Here is a 19,480-nt window from a genome sequence, read left to right as displayed (position 1 = left end):
CCTAATTAGTCTTGGCATGGGTTCCAAACTGGCCTTTGAGGCTGTTTCCTGAAACCACCCACAGCTGCCCCACAGCTGACATCACTCGTGACATCAGGTGAGGGACACACAGAGATGTGGCTACCAACAAACAATCCGGAACTTTAAAGTTTATAGGCAATTGTTCCATGACAAGGAAGACCTGCTGCCACTGCCAATCAGCTGACCAGCAATGACAGCAAGCCTGCTGGGATTGGCTGTAGCCCCCCATCAGGAATTCTACAGGGCAACCAACCCTGATGAAAGCAGGGATTGAAGTTGGTGCATATCAGGTAATGTGCACTGACTTTAAGCCTGCTGGAACTGTTTGTACCTTGGAGTTCCCCTTGGGGGAGATGGTAATGTTCCTACCTGGACTCTTTGACTGCCCCTTGTGAGTGTACAGAGGAAACAAACTGGCTTAGCATTGTGTCTGAACCATGGATCATTATTTCTTTTGGTCCAATGCCCCCCTCCCCATGTTTGGAAAGCTAAAGATCATTGTTTCTTCCAGTGATAGTGCAAAGGAGCAAAGCAGATGTGATTGGCTCATGCACAGCAAGCCATGGTTTATGGCTTACCATGACATGCAAATACAGGCTGCATATCAGCCATGTTCCTATTTTCTTCAACTTTCCAACAGTCCCCATAACCTCTTATTTGCAGCCACGATGCCTTTCTGTTTTGCAATGCAAAACATTCAGTAGTGCCATATTATGCCTGCATCCCTCTACAAGCCTTTCAACACCTCTTTTCTTTTCATTCCCCTCTGAAAGGATTCTCTTTCTGAAGAAAGCATTTGAAACAGAACACATTCCTCAAGGGCTGTTTGTCGATTTTCCTGCTTTAATTTCAATTTCCCAATAAAAAATAAATAGATCAAGATGTTTAAGGAAGATGAAATCCTAAAGAGGCTGCCTTGTTGTCCTTCAGAAGGATTTTCAATGTGGCCCTTCTAAGCTGCTTTGAAGTCTCCAGTGGTCTTGGATGCAGGAGGAGATATGCTTTAAGAAGTAAAGAAATGTTGGAAACGGGTCCTTGGCCCTTGACTGGGAGACAAAACAACCAATGGAATCTCACTGACATCCAAAAAGTCTCCAAGAAGATGATTCCATCTGGAACCTTCTTGAGTATTGCAGAAGCCTTTTATGAAAAAAAAAGAAAGTTATTTGTTTGCATGTGTGGCACGCTACAGCACACATGCCCCAGTGGAATCACAAGCAGTCCCCACACAGTGCCACTTGTCCTTTGCGGTAATTGCGGCAGGGGCAGAGGCGCTGGTACTTGGTATTGCATCCTGCACAGCTGAATAAGAGAGGTTCCTTCTGGAGGTAGCACTCCTGGACATTTTCAGCCACAGCTGGGTAGAGGTGATTCATCTCTGACTCTGTGCTGTCACAGACAATGTTGAGCCTTGGAAACAAAGAAACACACAGAGAGAGGTCTTTTCAAACACCGGTTCTAATGTTTGCATTCCTACTTTTATCGTTTGTTAGGCATACAGGAAGGGCCTAATTATACATTTTGCAGAAGATCCGTGATGCTATTTCTAGATGTTATGTTTTGCATGAGGAAGTGCAGGTGAGATGGGCGCTGAGCTGGCCTCCTGGTGGGATCCCTACATGGGGCAAGGCTGTGCTGGCTGGAGCTGATGGGTATCATAGACCTAAACATCTGGAGGGCATCTGGTTGGCAAAGGCTGTGGCAGATATGCCTCTTCTCAAACAAACCTTAGTGAAAGAAGTCAACCATGTACCCGTAGGCGATGCTATAGCCTTTCCTTCTCCAGCCACTCAGTAAACTCCCCGGCATCTCTTTAATAAACTCTGATCTGAACTAGTGATTCTGAACCAGCAATTTCTTGAAAATGGTTGGGTTTTAAGGAGCTAAAGGAGCTTAGCAAGTAGAATCTGAGCTCTGCCTCTAATTTATCATATAAAAATGTCACTTGGACTCAAATTGCCTGCCTGGCCGCCGTGACAGAAATGATAATGCACCCATTTTAATTGTCCAGAGCTATGTATGGAGCTGGGTGGCAGATTTATGTTCTATTAAAATGTCAGTGCCTGTGTGTTCCAAATGTATGCTTACAGACAGAGGGATAAAGGGGGAAGGAGGGAGACAAGAGAACAACGGTGTCTAGAAACCCCTTTTCAACTACAGAAAGCCATTCCCACACACAATGCAACCAGAAGGTCTGTCCAAATATTTTTAGTTTGCTGTGTTGTGTGCAAAGGGCACTGAACAAATGTCAGGGAGGCATCTATGAAAGGATTCACCTTCTCAGCATGAATGAAGGTCTATAGCAATTCTTGAGATTTTGGGAGAGGCTTAATGGGCCTGAGGAGCAAATGGGCCTTTAATTAATAAGGAGTGTCTAGGCCAACTTTTGTATGGTGGGATGTTGCTCTTTCTTGGGGTCCTCAAGTAGTTCTGATATGCAATTAAAATGTCAAAATTCAATTCAAACTCAAGGTGTTTTTTTAAATAAACAGTTCCTGCAAAGAACCAGCCTCCAAGGAAACAAAACCTGGCTGTAATATTCAGATTTAGGAGTTGAACAGCGAGTTTTGCAAGCAAATATCGTGTTTTCACGAAGAGCTCAGCACTCTTCCAACTCCATCTTTGCAGCATTCACCGCACAATAATGCCACTTTCCAATTGCATCAATATCAAAACTCAACATCAGTTGAGATGCAAACCAAAACAAAGCATGAACTTTACAGTTTTGCCCAACAGCTTTAAAATACAAAGTGCCTGGGTTGCTGTGATAGGTTTTGTGGTACATTTTATAATTTATATGTGAAAATCTATCTATATATGTGTGTGTGTGTGTGTGTGTGTGCCTGGGTTGCTATCTGGCACTTGTTAGTGTGCTATGCAAAGGGGAAGAGATAGGACCTATTTTCAGTTCCGGCACCTTTCAGGTGGGCACCATTGCCAAGAGAACAAGGGAGATGTTCACGGTGAGTTCTGGCACCTTTTTTTCTAGAAAAACAGCACTGGGAAGAGAAGAGATTCCAGGGTATATGAGGGTAAGATGGGAGAGAGAAGAGACTTACTGCTGAAACACTCCTTTCTTGTTGATGAACTTGAAGAACTCAGGCTCACAGACCAAACCATGCTGCTGACAAGTGCTGGTGCAGGCCTGCCCAGCGTCTGATATCCACACCTGCATGGAGTTGACTGGAGGCCAGGCAGGGGGGCTGCTGCTGGAATTGTGAGACCAGGCCAGGTATGTGGAATTGGGCTGCAGGCTGAAGGGGCTTGCAGAGCTTTGCATAGTGTGGCTGCTGGACTTCTCTGGCATAGCAGCAGTGGCACAAAAATCCTATCCGAGAAGAAAAGAGACAGAATTTTTCAAAGGGCATGAACAGGAGCTAGTCCCACCGAGTTCAATAGGGGCCTGACTCCTAGGCAACTGCAACCCCGATGGAGTCCATAGAATCCCATGCTAGAATTCATTAGGAAAGGAACTGAAAATCAAATTTCCAATATCATAACATCACCATGCTAATCTTTAGTGCAACCATACTTGGGATATCGTGTACTCGTCTCAAAAAGCGTATTGTAGAGTTGGAAAAGCTTCAGAAAAGGACAACCCAAATGATCAAGGGGATGGAGCCATTCCAGGTGAGGAGATGATGCAGTATGGCTCTAAATACCAGTTGCTGGGAATGACAAATGGGGAGAACGCTGCTGCACTCAGTTCCTGCTTGCGGGCTTCTCATAAGTGTCTGGTTGGCCACTGTGGCAACAGGGCACTCCTTGGTGAAACGAAGGCATATCGTGTGTGTGAGAGCATCATTGGTGCATGAGGGTCTTGGGTGGAAGACAGCAACCTGGGTGAGCGCTGTTGAGAACAGCTCATCTGTGTCATTTAGGTATGGGTGGCAATTTGTACGGTTATATATACCGTTCTGTCAGTGAAAGCTTTCATTGTCTCCTTGGTGTTTTTGCAGTATGTTTTTGTTGAGTGGGAGCAGTGACTGGTGAGAGGTGAATGAGTGGGAGATATTGGAGTGATTGGGTGGGTGATGTGTTTGTGTGTACTGGTGGATGCGTATGTGAGGTGTGGGAATAAATTCCAATGAGTGATACTGAATGAGCAGGAGGTACTGTAATATTTGCGTGGATGTAAGGCAGAATTTGGGTGTGATGTCTACACGTTTGAGGGGTGAGCGCTGTATTTTGTCAGCCAGGATGTGCCTTGACAAAAGTGAGGCTCTAAAAAGGCTTCAAATTATGCTGCTATGTTGTTCTAGTTGGGTTTTATTATTTATTTCATTGCTTATTTGTTTGACGTTGCATTACATTTGTCAGGGCTGGTTCAGCTGCAGGTCAGCATGGAGACTCAGAGGCGAGCAGTAAAGTTGATTCTTTATTCAAGGAAAGAGAATACAAACAAAGAAACCTACAGTAAGACTAGCCTCTGTAAATGAGTTGCCAGAATTGACAATCTGGGCCTCCCACTTCTCCCTAAGTCTCTTCCCTATCCAGCTGTTTTCCCCACAGTCTTAAGCTCTGTCAGTAGGGACCCCCCCACGCACTTTCTGTGGTCATTGCTCCACTACATGCAAAGCTCTTTGAGCCCTTGGAGACAAGCTGGGAGGACTGACAGGCTCCTGTGAATCTGTTGCTGCCTCAGCCCCCACCTCCTCCTCAGCTGCCTGTTCTACATCTGCAGTGTTTTCTGCCTCTTCTTCTTCTCTCTCACTCAAGCCTGTTGCTTGTTCAGCACCCCACTATTCTTCCCCCACCTCCTCTGACCTTCATAGCCCCACCACCACTCCCCTGGCTCTGAGACTTCCTCTTCTGAGGCTTCCCTATGGGGTTCTCTGGCTGGAGCCTCTTCACATGACACCTCTCACCACTCCTCATTGCCCAGCCAGTCTCTGATAGCATTATATTGTAGCTTCTCAGTTACATTGTTCCTTCTACCTGCCTACCAATGTATTTCTCTACATACAGTATATCATTTGGAATGAGGCAGTTTCATAGCTACATTAATTTTTTAAAACCATAGATATACTGTATGTCTTGGGAAACCAGGTATATCTATAAAGCATTTCTATGGTGTAAATCTTGGGGTGAGATGAGATGTTTAGAGGCTGATGTCTGTCCATATGCATAAGGTGTTGGGTCACACTTTCAAGTTTTATTCAGAAAATTAATTATACTTGTGCACAGGCTTAAAAATGGAGCTACAAGCTGATGTGTCCTAAGTTCTCAAAGTGTTTCGCCAGTTAGCAAATGCGAGGCGGTTTGTGTGTGTGTGTGTGGGGGAACATCACACATAATAAATGCTGAAAATAGAAACTGTCAGAACTGTGAGGAGAAAAGCCCAGAAATAGATGAAACTTGTGCTTCTGGGGGCGGGGAGCTCAGAAATAAATAACCATATAATTAATTCAATTTTGCTAATCCTTGGAAAAAGATATCAGAAGAGCTACATCCCAATTTCCGCTGACTTTTCAACCCCCACTTCAAGACATAACTCTCTAGATCAGCGGTTCTCAAGCTGTGGGTCCCCAGATGTTGTTGGACTACAACTCCCATCATCCCTGAGCTCTGGCCTTGCTAGCTAGGGGTGATGGGAGTTGTAGTTCAACAACATCTGGGGACCCACAGGTTGAGAAAGGCTGCTCTAGACACTGGTAAAAATTTAACTCATACAACCAAAGTGGGTGGTTATTGTGCCATTCATTACCACCTTGGGGGCAGGAAACCACTTGCCTCCTAGACTTAATCAGAAAGAACTGCAGAACAAGATGCAAATCAACTACCTGGTACTGAATGTAGGCATGAATTCGCTCCAGCATCCCTTCAGAAGTGTATTCATAGGGCAGGTAAGGATCAACCTGGAGTAAGGCAAAAGCACAGGACAGGCATGGATCAGTGCAAGAAGGCTATCCCCATCACCACTTTCTGTCGAGTGAAAAACCCAATATCTTGTAATCTGCATGCCTAACATGTTGCATTGGAAGAAAGAGGCAAATTTGTAAATTTGATCACACGTCCTTAATCTGCAGCCTTCCTCAAGTTTTGCAGGCTTTTGAATTATTGGCAAGGATCTGGGAAGACAGAAGAGCTCAGCAAACCATATGTGTGGGAATAAGATGCCAGAAGGAAGGAAAATATGCAGTGAACAAAGATTTAACCTGCAGAGCATGGGAATATCCATTCAGATAACATGTGATTTGATAGCTGAAAAGCCATGCATTTTTTTTCTCCAATAGGAAATCTAGAAATCTAGTGGCAAGGTGGTCAGTAATCTGACAGTTATCAGATTTTTAAATCCCCAAAACCCAGAACTGCAGGCCATCACCTACCATTAAGAGTTGCAAAGAAGGATGCAAATATTCTTCAGATCACTTCAACCAGAATTGATTCACCCCTCCAGAATTGTTTTCTGGTGCAAAGCTGTTGAAGTGCGCAAGACTGCTGTCTTGTTCAGCTGGGCCTGCCTGTGTGCACATGACTTGGCTTCAGGCTTGCTCCTCGGCAAAGCTTTCCTTGTGTATGAGCCTCTCCTCCTTAGGAATGCTGGCAAGCATCCTGATGGATCTGTCAGAAACACTCACAACAGGCAATGCCAGCAGATGCCTGCCTCCATCTGCTACCAGGAGACAGGTGGATGAAGCCTCATCTTGAAAGGAAAGAGACCCAACAACAGATGGGCTCACCAGGACAAGTGGCTCCTAATGAGCTTCCGCCTTCCCTTTCCCTTTCCCCTCTCCCTCTTTTTTTAAAAAAGATCAAAGTTGGTTAAAAATATGCCAATTAAGAATCAAACTAAAGCTCAGTGATTAAAAGTGCATGGCATCTTCTCTGCTTCCACCAAAAGACCCCTGTATGCTCTAGATAGGCCCGTTCTTCTTCTGAAGAGCAAAGAAATAACTATAAAACCCATCACACTAGGGGAGTTTGGTTTTTAAGCAGCTTAGCAGTGACTGATGACAACAGGATAGATTTCCTTTGAACTGAAGAGGTATCTGATCTTACATCTTCCTTTCACCCTCTCACCTGTTCTTTTCCCATTTGATACTAAGACTGTGAACACAGGCATGTCCATGTTGGGTTTTTCTGGATTTGATCTCTAGAAGCTGGCTAAGAACTGTGCTGATTTTTCACATTCATTCTTTCTCAGATACAGCATAGACTTAGGCTGTATTCCTAAACACATTGGCCTGTGAGCATAGGTGAGCATAGGTGCTTTCGGCCCCACATGGTTTTTTTGGGGGGGGGTTTTTTGAGGAGGCCAGGTCCCCTCAATGTTCAGAGGGTGTTTGGCTCCACCCTCTGGCTTCTCACAATGTCTGGACATCATGCAACATCACATGGGTGATGTCAGGATGTTGAGCTGGGCCCCCTTTGGTCATTCTGAGAAGATGGCACCTCTGGCTGTGAGCCAGGCCTGTTGAGCCTAGGAGGCCTTTCTTCAAATTAAGCTTCCTGACAGTCAGCACAATCAACAAGGGGAAATAATATGCAAAATTCCCAGTGCTCAGTTTAATTGGAGACAGACAGAGCCCAGTTCCTTCATTTCTTGTTGCAGCCCCTTGCCAGGTGCTGTTTCTAGAAGGTTATGGGGAGCCAATGATTTAGATTAAATTGGGGGTGAGGGTGAAGTTGGAGTTGTGGCTTGTAGCATTTCCTGCAGTTTTTAGCTGAAGTCCCAAATAGACATGGAAGCAATTGCCTCAGATGGTAGGTGCTGAGGTGGAGTGTTGTGGTACAGCAGCAGTGGCCCTTCTGGTTTTTCCTCCCGCACCCCCTAGTCATGCCCCTCTGGTGGAGAACCAAGATGCATGTGCCCCGTAAACTTGCCTGCCTATTGCATTGCCATTGCTGAAGTAAGATTCAACAACCAGTCCAACCAGCTTCTGTATGTGGCATTTGTCCTTTGTCTCAGGCAGCAATATGACTTGGGCTGGCACTGACAGGCAGCACAAAAAGTTACTTCTGGCCTGGGATTGAACGGAAGTCTTATTCCCCTTGCCCCAATGATAATAATAAAAAGACAAAGGAAGTAAATGGCTATTTCCCAGCTTTACAGGCAATGTTTCATCTCTCCATCTATCATCATTCTTTTATTTCCTATCCCACCCCCCACTATCCCCAAAGAAGAAGAAAAAGCCCTGAGGAATCTCACTGGATATTTTACATTTTGAGCTTAAGCTTTATTGCACCAGAAAAGTCAAGCTGTATGTAAAATGGGTCCCTGCTGCTGAGAGAGATTAGCATTTAAATGAGGGATATGATTAGCTACTAAATCCAGCAGGGCTATGGAAAGAACATTGGAGTGGAGGGAAGAAGGAGAGACTCTAAATGTTAGGGCACTTGAGAACACAAAACATCCTGTACAAATCTGCATAGAAGCCCACTATAGCCAAATTCCTATTTGGGAGTGCCCAGCTTGCTGTCTGCCTTCCATAATGAAGGTTCTGAATTTCATAGAGACTGGGACCAGCTTAGTTGTTTTCCCATTACTCACCAAAAGGGTGGTTGTATAGTGGTACCTTGGGTTACAGATGCTTCAGGTTACAGACACTTCAGGTTACAGACTCCGCTAACCCAGAAATAGTACCTCGGGTTTAGAACTTTGCTTCAGGATGAGAACAGAAATCGTGCGGCAGCAGTGGGAGGCCCCATTAGCTAAAGTGGTACCTCAGGTTAAGAACAGTTTCAGGTTAAGAACGGACCTCCAGAACGAATTAAGTTCTTAACCCGAGGTACCACTGTATGTCCCTTTTTTTAAACAGAGGAAAGTATTCTAACTGAAGGGCTGTCTCTTCCAAATCAGGTCTAACTATAATGAACCCCAGTAAGGAAAAGTATTGTGCATCATGAGACTCCACTGTTAGCCCCGGGAATCAAAGCTGCCTCATCTCAGATCAATCACAGCTCCCTTGTGGGGGCCCAATGTGCATAAATCATGTTAATAAAGGTATAAACAAACTTTTCATCTGTACAGAACCTCCTGCAATCATACTCAAGTGACCATCACATTATTTCTCCTTTTGGAGGCAGTGGAAGACAGGAGTGCCTGGAGTGCTCTGGTCCATGGGGTCACGAAGAGTCTGACACGACCAGATGACTAAAGAACAACAACACCATGCCTAAGTTCAAAACTATGTGTGTTTTCCAGCATTACCATAATTATGGAAGCTGAAGCAGTAGTAAGATGGGAGGTAGGAGGGATTCAATAACTTGGGGGCCTTAAATTATGGTTGGACACTCAGTGACTCCTTTAATAGGATTCCAAATTTCAGCTGAAAGCTCAGTATGAATAGGTTGCATCTATGCACAAAAACCAAGCATTAATCAAGTAAAGTAACTGAGACAATCTGTGCTCAGATTCTTGTCTGCAACAAAGACAAGTTTCTACAGTCTTGGTATTTTGAAATCAATTCTGGTAGAGTGTACGAGGCTGTAGACAAAAGAGACACATTTGGATGCACGCAGAGATAAGGTGTAGCAGCTCCGAATTGCTGTGATTTCTCATGTTCTGGCTGCTATTTATACACGCTATGTGATCTCCTTTGCCTTTATCATTCAAATGGATAGTACATTTTAGGAATGGATTATGGAACACCTCTATTCTTACTTTGTTCCTCATGCATTTGCTTTTTGGCAGCAGACTGCCAATGGGAGGAGAGCCATATCTCAAAAGTATCTTTCAGCATTCATCTAGCTGGCATCTGGACACCTCCCAAACTTTGTGGTCCAGCACAATAATGGGAAGATTGTTCAGGTAGCTAAAGCTGATGGAAGAATTATCTCACTGAAGTTCATGTCTAACAAACTTTTCAGATTCAAATCATCCAGCCATATAAAGTATTCTCTGTTAATGTAAGCTTCACAAATTGCAGCTGCCTTTGAAAAATGGAAACAAATGGGGGGGGGGGGGACTTAACAAAACAGCCAAAACGAGGTTGACATTGGATACTTTTTTTGTCTATTGTTAATATCCTGTGTAATTTTCCCCCTGTTATACTGCTTCACCATTTGTCATGAAACTATTCCAAAAGGAAGAATCCTTATGTTCAGAACACTTCTCACATGGTGATGGATCCACAGAAGACTGACCAGAACTCCACCACTACAGTGGGACTTGTCCACAAGGGATACACAACATCTAGATCAGGGGCAGAAAACATGATGCCATCCAGGTGTTTCCAGACTACAGTTCCCATCAGCCTCAGCTAGCATGGCTAATGGTAGGGGTTATGGGTGGTGTAGTCCAGCAATATCTGGAAGGCATCACATTGGATCCCTGTGCTCTAGCTAGTCGAAGTTCAGAACCATACTAATCCTACAGCTCTAGGATGCTATGATAATGTCACTGTCCTAGGAGCATCTCAGCAGGCAATGAGCAGCAAATGAGTCACAAGCCAAGGGCTCTCTCTCAGTTTATGACCCATCTTCTGTCTACTGTTCCAGTCACATATGTGCGAAATGGAGTTACTTCTTCTCTTCTGATGTATGAATAACTCCAAAGGCTGTAGGAGACACTGCTAAGCAACCTTCTGCCATAAATATCTCAGATGAGAGTTCAGCAAGGCTGGAGATTGTACCCATTATATCTAATTACAGGTGCAAACGGTAATCAGTTTCGACATAATGATAGGAGTTGATACTGCCTATGAATTATTGAACTTGCCCTGGTTTGATTTGGGAACCTTCAGACAGGAAAGTGATGGGCGCTTCTGTGAGTTCCTTAAATAGAAGTGTCTAGCTTGTCGTAGCACAGATTGCCTACTCGACTCTCCTAGCAGAGAGCTCTGCATTGTACTTCATTGTTCACACATAAAATAGATTTCTATAAGACAGAATTGTCCTACTTTAATTCTAAAAGCAAGAGAGAAAAAAGAGAAATCTGCTTTTGTGGTACTGGTGGTGTCAATGTTGCATTTCACCAGCTTATTTATTTATTTGGCAGATTTAAAAAATGCTTTACAACCAGAAGCTAAGATGAAATGAGGTGAAATGAAAAAAGACACAGACTCTAAAAACAATACAACCATTTCTACAACTATATAGTTAACATTCGATAGGACCACACAAGGAAAAGCCTTCTTAGTTAAAAAATACATTCAGTACCTAAATACATTCAGCACCTAAATATCAAGATGCTAGGCACCTACTGAATTTCAGCTGCTGATTCCAGAGCGCTGGAGCTGCAACACTAAAAGCCCAGCTTCTGGTACAAGCTAAGTGCACCTCTGGGGCATGTTATACTCTCAGCTGTGCCCCATCCAAGCAGCACAGTTGATGGGCAGGAGAAAATGGGATGAGGTGGTCCCTTAGGGAACATGGTCTCAAGTTGTTTAGCGCTTCAAATGCTAGAATCAACACCTCGAACTGCACCTGGTTTCATATGGGCAGTTTCATGCATATGTCAGCAATGGCCTTCTGCTCCGCTGGGTTCTTTTCAAACAAATGGCACAAGGAAGGCTGCAAGAGCACCACTGATGGACGGCCATGATGGATGGACTCAACAGTAATAGACTACAAAAGGCATGGATGGTAGGTGCCTTCTCAATGGACACCACATGGTGCAAAATGCTTTGAAGATATGAGAAGGTAGTGCATAAATAAAGTAACTGTGGCTCTGACACAGGCAATGGAGATGGAGGAGAAGGCAAAGAGAAGGTCTACAGAATGCCCACAAACACCATTTCGAAATGCTCACAATAGCACCATCGCAACTAGCAAGTCACTAAATTTATTTACTGCACGAGAGACTGACTTGCACTGGCTTTTTAAGCAGGGTGTGTTTGCAGTTTTATTTGTTAACTCCTCATTTCTAGCTGTTTCAGAATGGATCTCTTTGGGCTTATTACAGAACAGTTGCAACTCAAGCACATTCAGCAATATTTACTCTCTACAAAGGCTGCCTGCGTATGTCAAGAATCTAGTGCACATATGCACAGATTAACAGATTTGTTTTTTGTTTTTAAGCATCCATCAAATGTAAAATTGGGAAGATGATTAATAAAAAAAAAGTACTAGAAAACAGCTGGTACCTATGGAACAATCCTTACAGTGCAGCCCTACGTACATCTACTCAGAGCCAGAGTGTAGTATATAGTGAGAGCCTGTGTGGTGTGGTGGTTAGAGTGTTGGACTAGGATCTGGGAGATCAGAGTTCATCTCTCTACTCAGCTGTAAAGACCAAGTCTCAGCTTAACCCAGGCCTGGAGCACCCATGAGGCAGGGTGAAGCCCCCGAGATGGGGGAACACCCACGGGGCCCCCACTCGCTCATTTCCTCTGCTGCTGGCATCGGCAATGATTTCTGGAGAAATCTCACTGAAATCTTGAAAGACCTCATGGAGTGTATGGGATCTCATGAGGTTTAGGTGAGATCTTGATGGAAATGGATGCCAGTGCTGGCTCCACTTCTCCACTGGTGGTGGAGGCAGTGCGGCAGGTGGCACAGCTGGTGGCAGGGCGGCACTTCCTGTTTTACCTCAAGCGACAAAATGGGATGCAGTGCCCCTGGTTTAACCTACCTCATTGAAAGCTATATGGAGAAAGGAGAGAGTCACATACTACCCCACCCTGGGCTCCAGGTAGTCAAGGTGGGAAATAAAGGGAATGATTAAATAAATAAGCCTTACTCCCAGGTAAGCGTGCATAGGATTGATGCCTCAACCTACAAAGGAACAAAAGCTCCAAATGAAGGCAGAAGGGCCTAAAAATTGTGAAGCCATTACTTGCAGAATACCAGGTTTGTGGTGAGACTTTAGCTTGTCTGGCTCCCCAAGAAGGAGCAGAACAAATCACTGTATTAAGACAGATTGTGGTGGCCTAATTCTCTGAACTTAAGAACACATATAAAAAACCTTTTGATCAAAATCCATCAAAATAACTGGTCTTGAGCAAGTCAAGTGTCGGCATATGTCATGCTCTTGGCCTGAAGCTGACTAAGTACCACTTCATCATCAGGCTTTCCTTGGAGTGAGCTTGTTTCACTCTCTGGAGGAGTGGTTCCTTCGATCATTATCACCATGGCATCTGATCATGAGTAAACTATTTCCTACCCATCAGATGGGCACTGCTTGAAGGAGAGAAAAAGTACTTCTTAGGATTGCATAAAGGCAACTAAGGCTTAAAACAACCAAGGCATCATAAGACAAATGCAATCATCACATGAAACACACAATGGCACAATGCCACACTTAGTGGCCGCAAAGAATAATTTTTATTTAATTTACTCTAGAGAGTCTAATACCAGCAGAGTCATCCCGCAGCTAAATTGCACAGCCCTCAAAGAATAAGTAAGCAGACTTGGCTCTGGTACAATGCTTCACCTCTCAATTAGGTTTTGGCTTCCCCTCAGTTCCAAGGCCAGAACCTGGCACCATCAGAGCTAATGTTCTACTAAATTACATTTTGGCACTTTGTGCTAAGTTCAGTAGGTCTACCTGGGTACAATGTAAAATGGAATCTGGCCTCAAACGGAGCGTGTTTGTATCCTCTTTCTCCCGCAGAGGGAGACCGCCGCTCTTATGATAGATGGTGTTCTGGAAAGGTCTCAAAACACCGCAGTGACCAACAGGAGGTAGGAAGTGTCGGATTTTAATTAAACAATTATTTTGGAGGAATTGGCACTTTGCTGTGGCCTTGACTGCACAATCTGAATGTATAAACAGAAGGAAGAAAAGAAAGAGATAATGCAAGAGGTGCTCTTGGGACCATGGTGAACAGATGGGTCATCAGAAATAGTGTAGCGAAGATGAGTGCTTTGATTACAGGGACAAGGGCAGGAGGAAGAATGCAGAAAAGACAAGATAATGAGGAAAGTGGTTGTGCCCAAGGGAAGGCAGGGAGGGTGATTTGAATGAGAGCCACAGTGGAGGAGGGGGAGATTCCAGAGGGGCTGGGAAACCACGTTTCTCTCATCCATCAAAGACTCCCTTTGCACTCTGGTGCCAGGAAGGGAACAGATGCCATCCTCACAACAGGAGCCATCAAAAACCACCAGCATGTGTAGCCCTGACAGCCTGCATAAGAAGCGAAGAAGTAACAAGTTTTTCTTAATTATGTTCAGGTTTATCTAGCTGAATAGGCATAAGGTGGGTAAAATGGGAAATGGGTGGGTGGGGGAAAGAAAAACATGTCAGAAGACACTTAACAGTATGTATTCTCTTTGACATCCATGGCATAAACACAATGTTTGTTTAGTAGGCCCCTTTGGACTTTGTGAGGCTATTAGCAGCACTGAGAGGAAGAAATAACTCAAAGAAACAGATGTGTACCTTCCTTTTAAAATAGGCCCAGATACAATATCACATGCTATTCTGGAACAGCAGTCTCTGTGAGAAGCCCTTCTTCACCGAGGCCCAAACTGGACTTGGCATTAATTGCATGAATGCTATTGTTGTTGTTTTTGGTTATGTAAATAGCAGCCAATGGATAACTGGAGCAGCCTTAGGAAGGGAATGGTTAACTTTTTCTCTCCCTGCCACAATTCCATTGGCAGCAACGGAAGCTTCCCTTGAAATGCAAATAGCAGCTTCAGACAGATGTCTGTGCTAATGTGATGTTCATAACTACACCACTTGGAGAGTTCAGGTGTGAGGAACTCAGTAATACCAAGGAGTCATTAAAGGGGGAGTCCCATTGATACTCTGAATGAATGAAAATTTATTATTTTGGCCAAACAGTCAGCATACCATTGATACTCTGTAACAAGGAACATTCCCTTGAATAAATCTAATATTTCCTTCTTGGTTGGGAAACAGGTATGAAGACTCAGTTGCTGTATGGAGAACAATCTTTCTTCTTTGGCGATCACTCATAGCCGAGTAAGATTGTCTTCCATAAACACGGTTTTAACAATGAGTCCGTAAGTGAGGGTGGAGGCCAGTTCTGGATTCACACATCCTTCCACAGTGGGAACATTGGTTTCCGGGTGGGAGTTGATCACGGTGTGGATTTGCCAAGCGTGCCTTCCTCTTAGCACGTTTCTCCCTTGCCTCCTGAGTTCAAGTGTCTTCAAAGCCCATGACACCTTTGGTAAAGCCTGTTCTCCAACTGGAGCGCTCACAGGCCAATGTTTCCCAGTTGTCAGTGTTTATACTACATTTTTTAAGATTTGCCTTGAGACAGTCTTTAAACCTCTTTTGTTGACCACAAGCATTACGCTTTCCATTTTTAAGTTCAGAATAGAGTAGTTGCTTTGGAAGACGATCATCAGGCATCTGCCCAACATGACCAGTCCAATGAAGTTGATACTGAAGAATCATTGCTTCAACACTGGTGCTCTTTGCTTCTGCCAGTACACTGATATTAGTTCGCCTGTCTTCCCAAGTGATGTGTAAAATTTTTCAGAGACACCGTTGATGGAATCTTTTGAGGAGTTGGAGATGGCGTTTATAAGTTGTCCATGTTTCACAAGCATATTGTAAGGTTGGTAGTAACAATGGCCAGTAGTAGTAGTAGTAGTAGTAGTAGTAGTAGTAGTAGTAATACCATCTGACTGTGTTGCTCCAGCCACTCAGGGTGGCTAACATAGTAACAGGTCATCTCACCTAGATGTGAGCTTCCTCTCAGTCTCTAGGCATGTCAGCTGAGCCACATTTTTGTAGAGGTGCTCTGGAAGTTGGCTTTATTGCAGCAGTACCAATGTACCATGATAAATAGTCTCTTAAAAGAGGGCGCCTCCATTCAAATAATGGGTAGCAAGCAAACATACCCACAACCCAGGAATAGATTCAAATATATGATTTCTCCACAGGAATCTGGGTCTCCAACAGGAATCATAGCTCCGAGAAGAATAATGAATCCTTCTCAAACAAAATTGTGGGAGGAAGGTAGGGGGGAGAAAGCCCAACCTAAATGTTATCAGCCAAATAAATAGAAAATAATGCAATTGTCTAACAGTGTGTAGCAGCAGCCTGGGGATATTTTAACCAGCTATTTTCACAGCAATGCTTAATATGCTACTCTCCCAAGCATAGCCTGAAATATATAATTTTCCATTATATTCCTGTACATTTGACTTTAATATAATGAAGGCTTCTCCCTTCACTACACCAGAATATTGGCTGTATTAAATTGCTTGTGTAAGAACCGTGGTTTTTTCTTTGAAAATGTAGAAGCTGAAGTTCAAGCAAGTGACCTCAAAGGAAAGCCACCCCGTCTCTGCCTGTCGCCTTTAACCTCTCTGCTAAGAGCTGTAATTCATCACAGGGACAATACTCCCAGTGTCACCTTTCCCCGTGGGCTGCAATTTGTCTTTTTTGTCTCACATGTTCTCTTAGCTTCACGCAGCTGCTCTGTAGTCTCCTCTCCTTATGCTATGAGATGCTGAGTGTCGCAAGGGAAAAAAAGGTAAGCTCTTGCTATAATTATCTCCAGGAACCATAACTTATGTTGGATAGCTGGACCAAAAACATGAGTGCATAAACTAGGCCAGCACAACCTCTGAGGGGGAGCTCTTGAGCTTCTAGCTCAGCTGTGTTTGGCTGGTGGGTCCACAAACTGTGCAGACATAAACCCAGCACAGAGAAGCTTGCAGAAGCTTTAGTAACAAGCAATGCTCTTCATTCAGCTCAACAAGAGAAGGAGCTCTGCACACTTAGACTATCTACTGTAGGGGTAGCCAATGTGGTGGCTTCCAGATGTTGTTTGACTAATCAGGTCTAACCAGCATGGCCCATGCTTGGAGATGATGGGAGCTGTAATTCAGAAACATCTGGAGGATGCCATGTTGACTACCTCTGTATTACTCACAAATTCAAAGATTCCCATTCTAGTCAGATTGGAGGCAGGGGAATAAAACTTCAGGACATAGACAGCCTGTTGAGAACGTCCATTCTAAGCCACCCAGTCTCCTCCTCAACCTTGCCGTTGTTTTTTTTACTTTGTACATTTCCTGCTGCAGCAGAACAGTGTTTCAAAGACAAAATATCAGGGGAACCCAACAGCAAAAAGACTATAATAAGGCTTTCAAGCTTTTAAGGTAGGTCAGTTTTTAGGCCTAATTGCCTTGACAGCATCTCTAATATCCCAGCCCTTTAAAAATAAAAAGGAGCAAAGTGGCTGCAAATCGCTTTGTATTCTCTACCGCTTTCCGGGTGGTTTACAGAACATATTTCTGAAAGCAGCTCTAATGTGTTGAGGGAGTAGCCTAGGAAGATGCGTTCCGGAATGGGAACTGAGGGTAGGACAGGGTTGAGGGGGTACGCCAGCCAACCATTTTCTCTCAGAGTTTCACAGCACATTTCAGTTGCATTGTGGTATCCAAGTTTTCTTACATCTTAAACTAAAATGAAGGGTGGATCCAAACTCCATTGTTGTCAGTGGGATCAGGAGCTGTTAAGCTAGAACCTGGAGCCCCTGACTCTGTTTGCTTCTACCCCATGTGTGATCACTACCACTTCTGGTTCCGCCCTTGAGGGCAGCTGCATCACATCCTTCTTGGTATCCCTGCTGTTTATGGGATGACCTTGCCCACCCACCTGTCTGCTGATTGGGCAAATATGTTAATTTTTGTTTCCTCTGGTTTCTCATTTTCCAGTCTTCAGTTCTTCACATTTCCACATTTTTGCTTTTTTTAAAAAAAAAAAGTTTCCCTTGAAAATTAATCAGTATTTTAGTGCAAATTTGCAAGAATAGATGGAGAATGGTTCAGCTGGAAGCCAGGGGCTCAACCTGTGCTCTACATACACAAAGCTCCTCTGTTGCTTCAGCAGGGAACAACCTCAGCCCTGTATGATAGTAACACTACTGCCTCCTGATGGTGAGTCTCGCCCATACTGGAAGGTGCTGCTTTGCTGAAAGGAGTCCGGCTCTCTTCATTGGTCTCTTACTGTCCCAGAGTGGGGGAGTCTCTGATTTCATTGAGTCCCCCATGGAGTCCTCTGAGTTTGAGGATGGCAGTGCCACACCCTCCGGTTAGGTGGGACACAGGTACTGCAGGTTTGTCAGGTAGCAACACGTCTGGAGCAAGCCCTTTGACTTCCTTATCAGAGGCCTCCACTTCATCAGCCAAAGAGGACTCCTGCTACCTGGCCCAGCATTGCCACAACAGCCAGTATTATTCTGCACTCTTTTCCCTAGCAGAAGCATTTTTGTAAACATCATTTGTTCAGAGAACTGTACTACAAAATTCAGGGGAGTGTGAATTTTGAAGGATAATCATGTGTCAGTTTGCATATTGGTTTGAGAAGTGCAGACTGAAATGTGAACAAAACCAATCCCCCCCAACACTAATTTCTTGCTGATGCAGCCCCACCTTTCTGTCTGAGACCGAGGAGTTGAACAAACAGCTCCTGTCATTTATACGAATGACAAAACCTAAGGATTCATATAGCGACATTGCTCTGGGTTTTCAAAGCGAGTCAATAAGAGACCAGAATTCATAGCTGGAAGATGAGCGCCTAACTTGGTCCTCCGTTTGAAGTGTGTCTACTGCATGGGTGGGGAGAGGTCTCATTGCCACTCTTCTGCTCTTCATTGAAAGCAGTTCAATCTGTTTAACACTTGTTAAAGAAAAGAAGGCTCTGAAGGTCTTATTTTAGCTTCCTGGCCGCGTTCTTTTGAAATGTGAGGCCTGACCCAACTTGACCCCCTTTGGAGGCTTTCATCTCATACAGTTCTCCAACAACAGGGAAATCTTGCCCTACATCATTATGGGCCAATTTTGAACTTGAACCAAATATAGGCCCACAGTTGGAGCAAAGTGGTTTTAGAGTAGATACACAGCTTCTATAGCAGAAGGCTGACAATGGAGCCTGCTTGTGAGGAGACATGCCCCACCTGCTTTTAATCATGCTATCTGCTGTTGCCTCTTCAGTCAAATACATTAAGAAACCTCCCATTTACCCTATTTTCTCTTGTTTACATGCTCAGAGAATAGTTATGTTTCTCAGGGTATTTCTCAAAATTTTGGAGATATGGAAATCAGACCCCCCCCCACATCAGACTAGCTACTCAGATGCTGGAGAGTTGTTATTGCTTCCTATTACCTGGTTGCTAGTTTGAGCGGTCTAAATTTGATTAATTGAACTTAATAGTGCTGAAGGGGAAGGATATTAATTTATTTGTTTCAGGGCCAAGACTTCACAAAGCTGCTTACTTCATACTAACATAAAATATAAAACCACAACATCTGATGAAACTAGAGGCACCAAACACAGCAGCAGAAGTATAGTATACTTGCAAGGGTGGGGAGAAAAGTCTCAGAATAGATAGGTCTTTAACTTCCACCTGGGATGGTAGGGTGATTTGAATCTCAACTGGAACAGAACTCCACAAGGGCAGAGCCACCACTAAAAAGGCCCCATCTCTCAGGTCTCGTGTCATACAGAAACAAAAGAGTCTTGTGTCACCTTAAGGAAGAGAAGATATATTGTGGCTGTTTCCTTTACAGTCTATGAAACTGTAATGAAAAAAATAAATCTAGTACAGTGGTACCTTGGTTTGCATACGTCTTGGTTTGCATA

General features: G+C 44.0%; 1 protein-coding gene across 1 annotated transcript in view; it reads right to left on the bottom strand.

Annotated features, from left to right (window-relative positions):
* Positions 1–836: 836 nt before the first annotated feature.
* Positions 837–19,480, bottom strand: part of MGAT5B (alpha-1,6-mannosylglycoprotein 6-beta-N-acetylglucosaminyltransferase B) — a 171,318-nt gene continuing 152,674 nt past the window's right edge. The window contains exons 15-17 of the mRNA XM_053376036.1: positions 5,805–5,879; positions 3,081–3,349; positions 837–1,431 (exon numbers count right to left, since the gene is read on the bottom strand). Of these exons, the coding sequence (XP_053232011.1) occupies positions 1,233–1,431; positions 3,081–3,349; positions 5,805–5,879 (543 nt within the window). The 3' untranslated portion in view covers positions 837–1,232. The remainder of the gene's footprint in view (positions 1,432–3,080; positions 3,350–5,804; positions 5,880–19,480) is intronic.

The sequence above is a fragment of the Podarcis raffonei genome, chromosome 2 (genome assembly GCF_027172205.1).
Source record: "Podarcis raffonei isolate rPodRaf1 chromosome 2, rPodRaf1.pri, whole genome shotgun sequence".
Classification (NCBI taxonomy): Eukaryota; Metazoa; Chordata; class Lepidosauria; order Squamata; family Lacertidae; genus Podarcis; species Podarcis raffonei.
The sequence above is the reverse complement of the archived record's forward strand: the minus strand, read 5'-3'. Positions and strand labels throughout refer to the sequence as shown.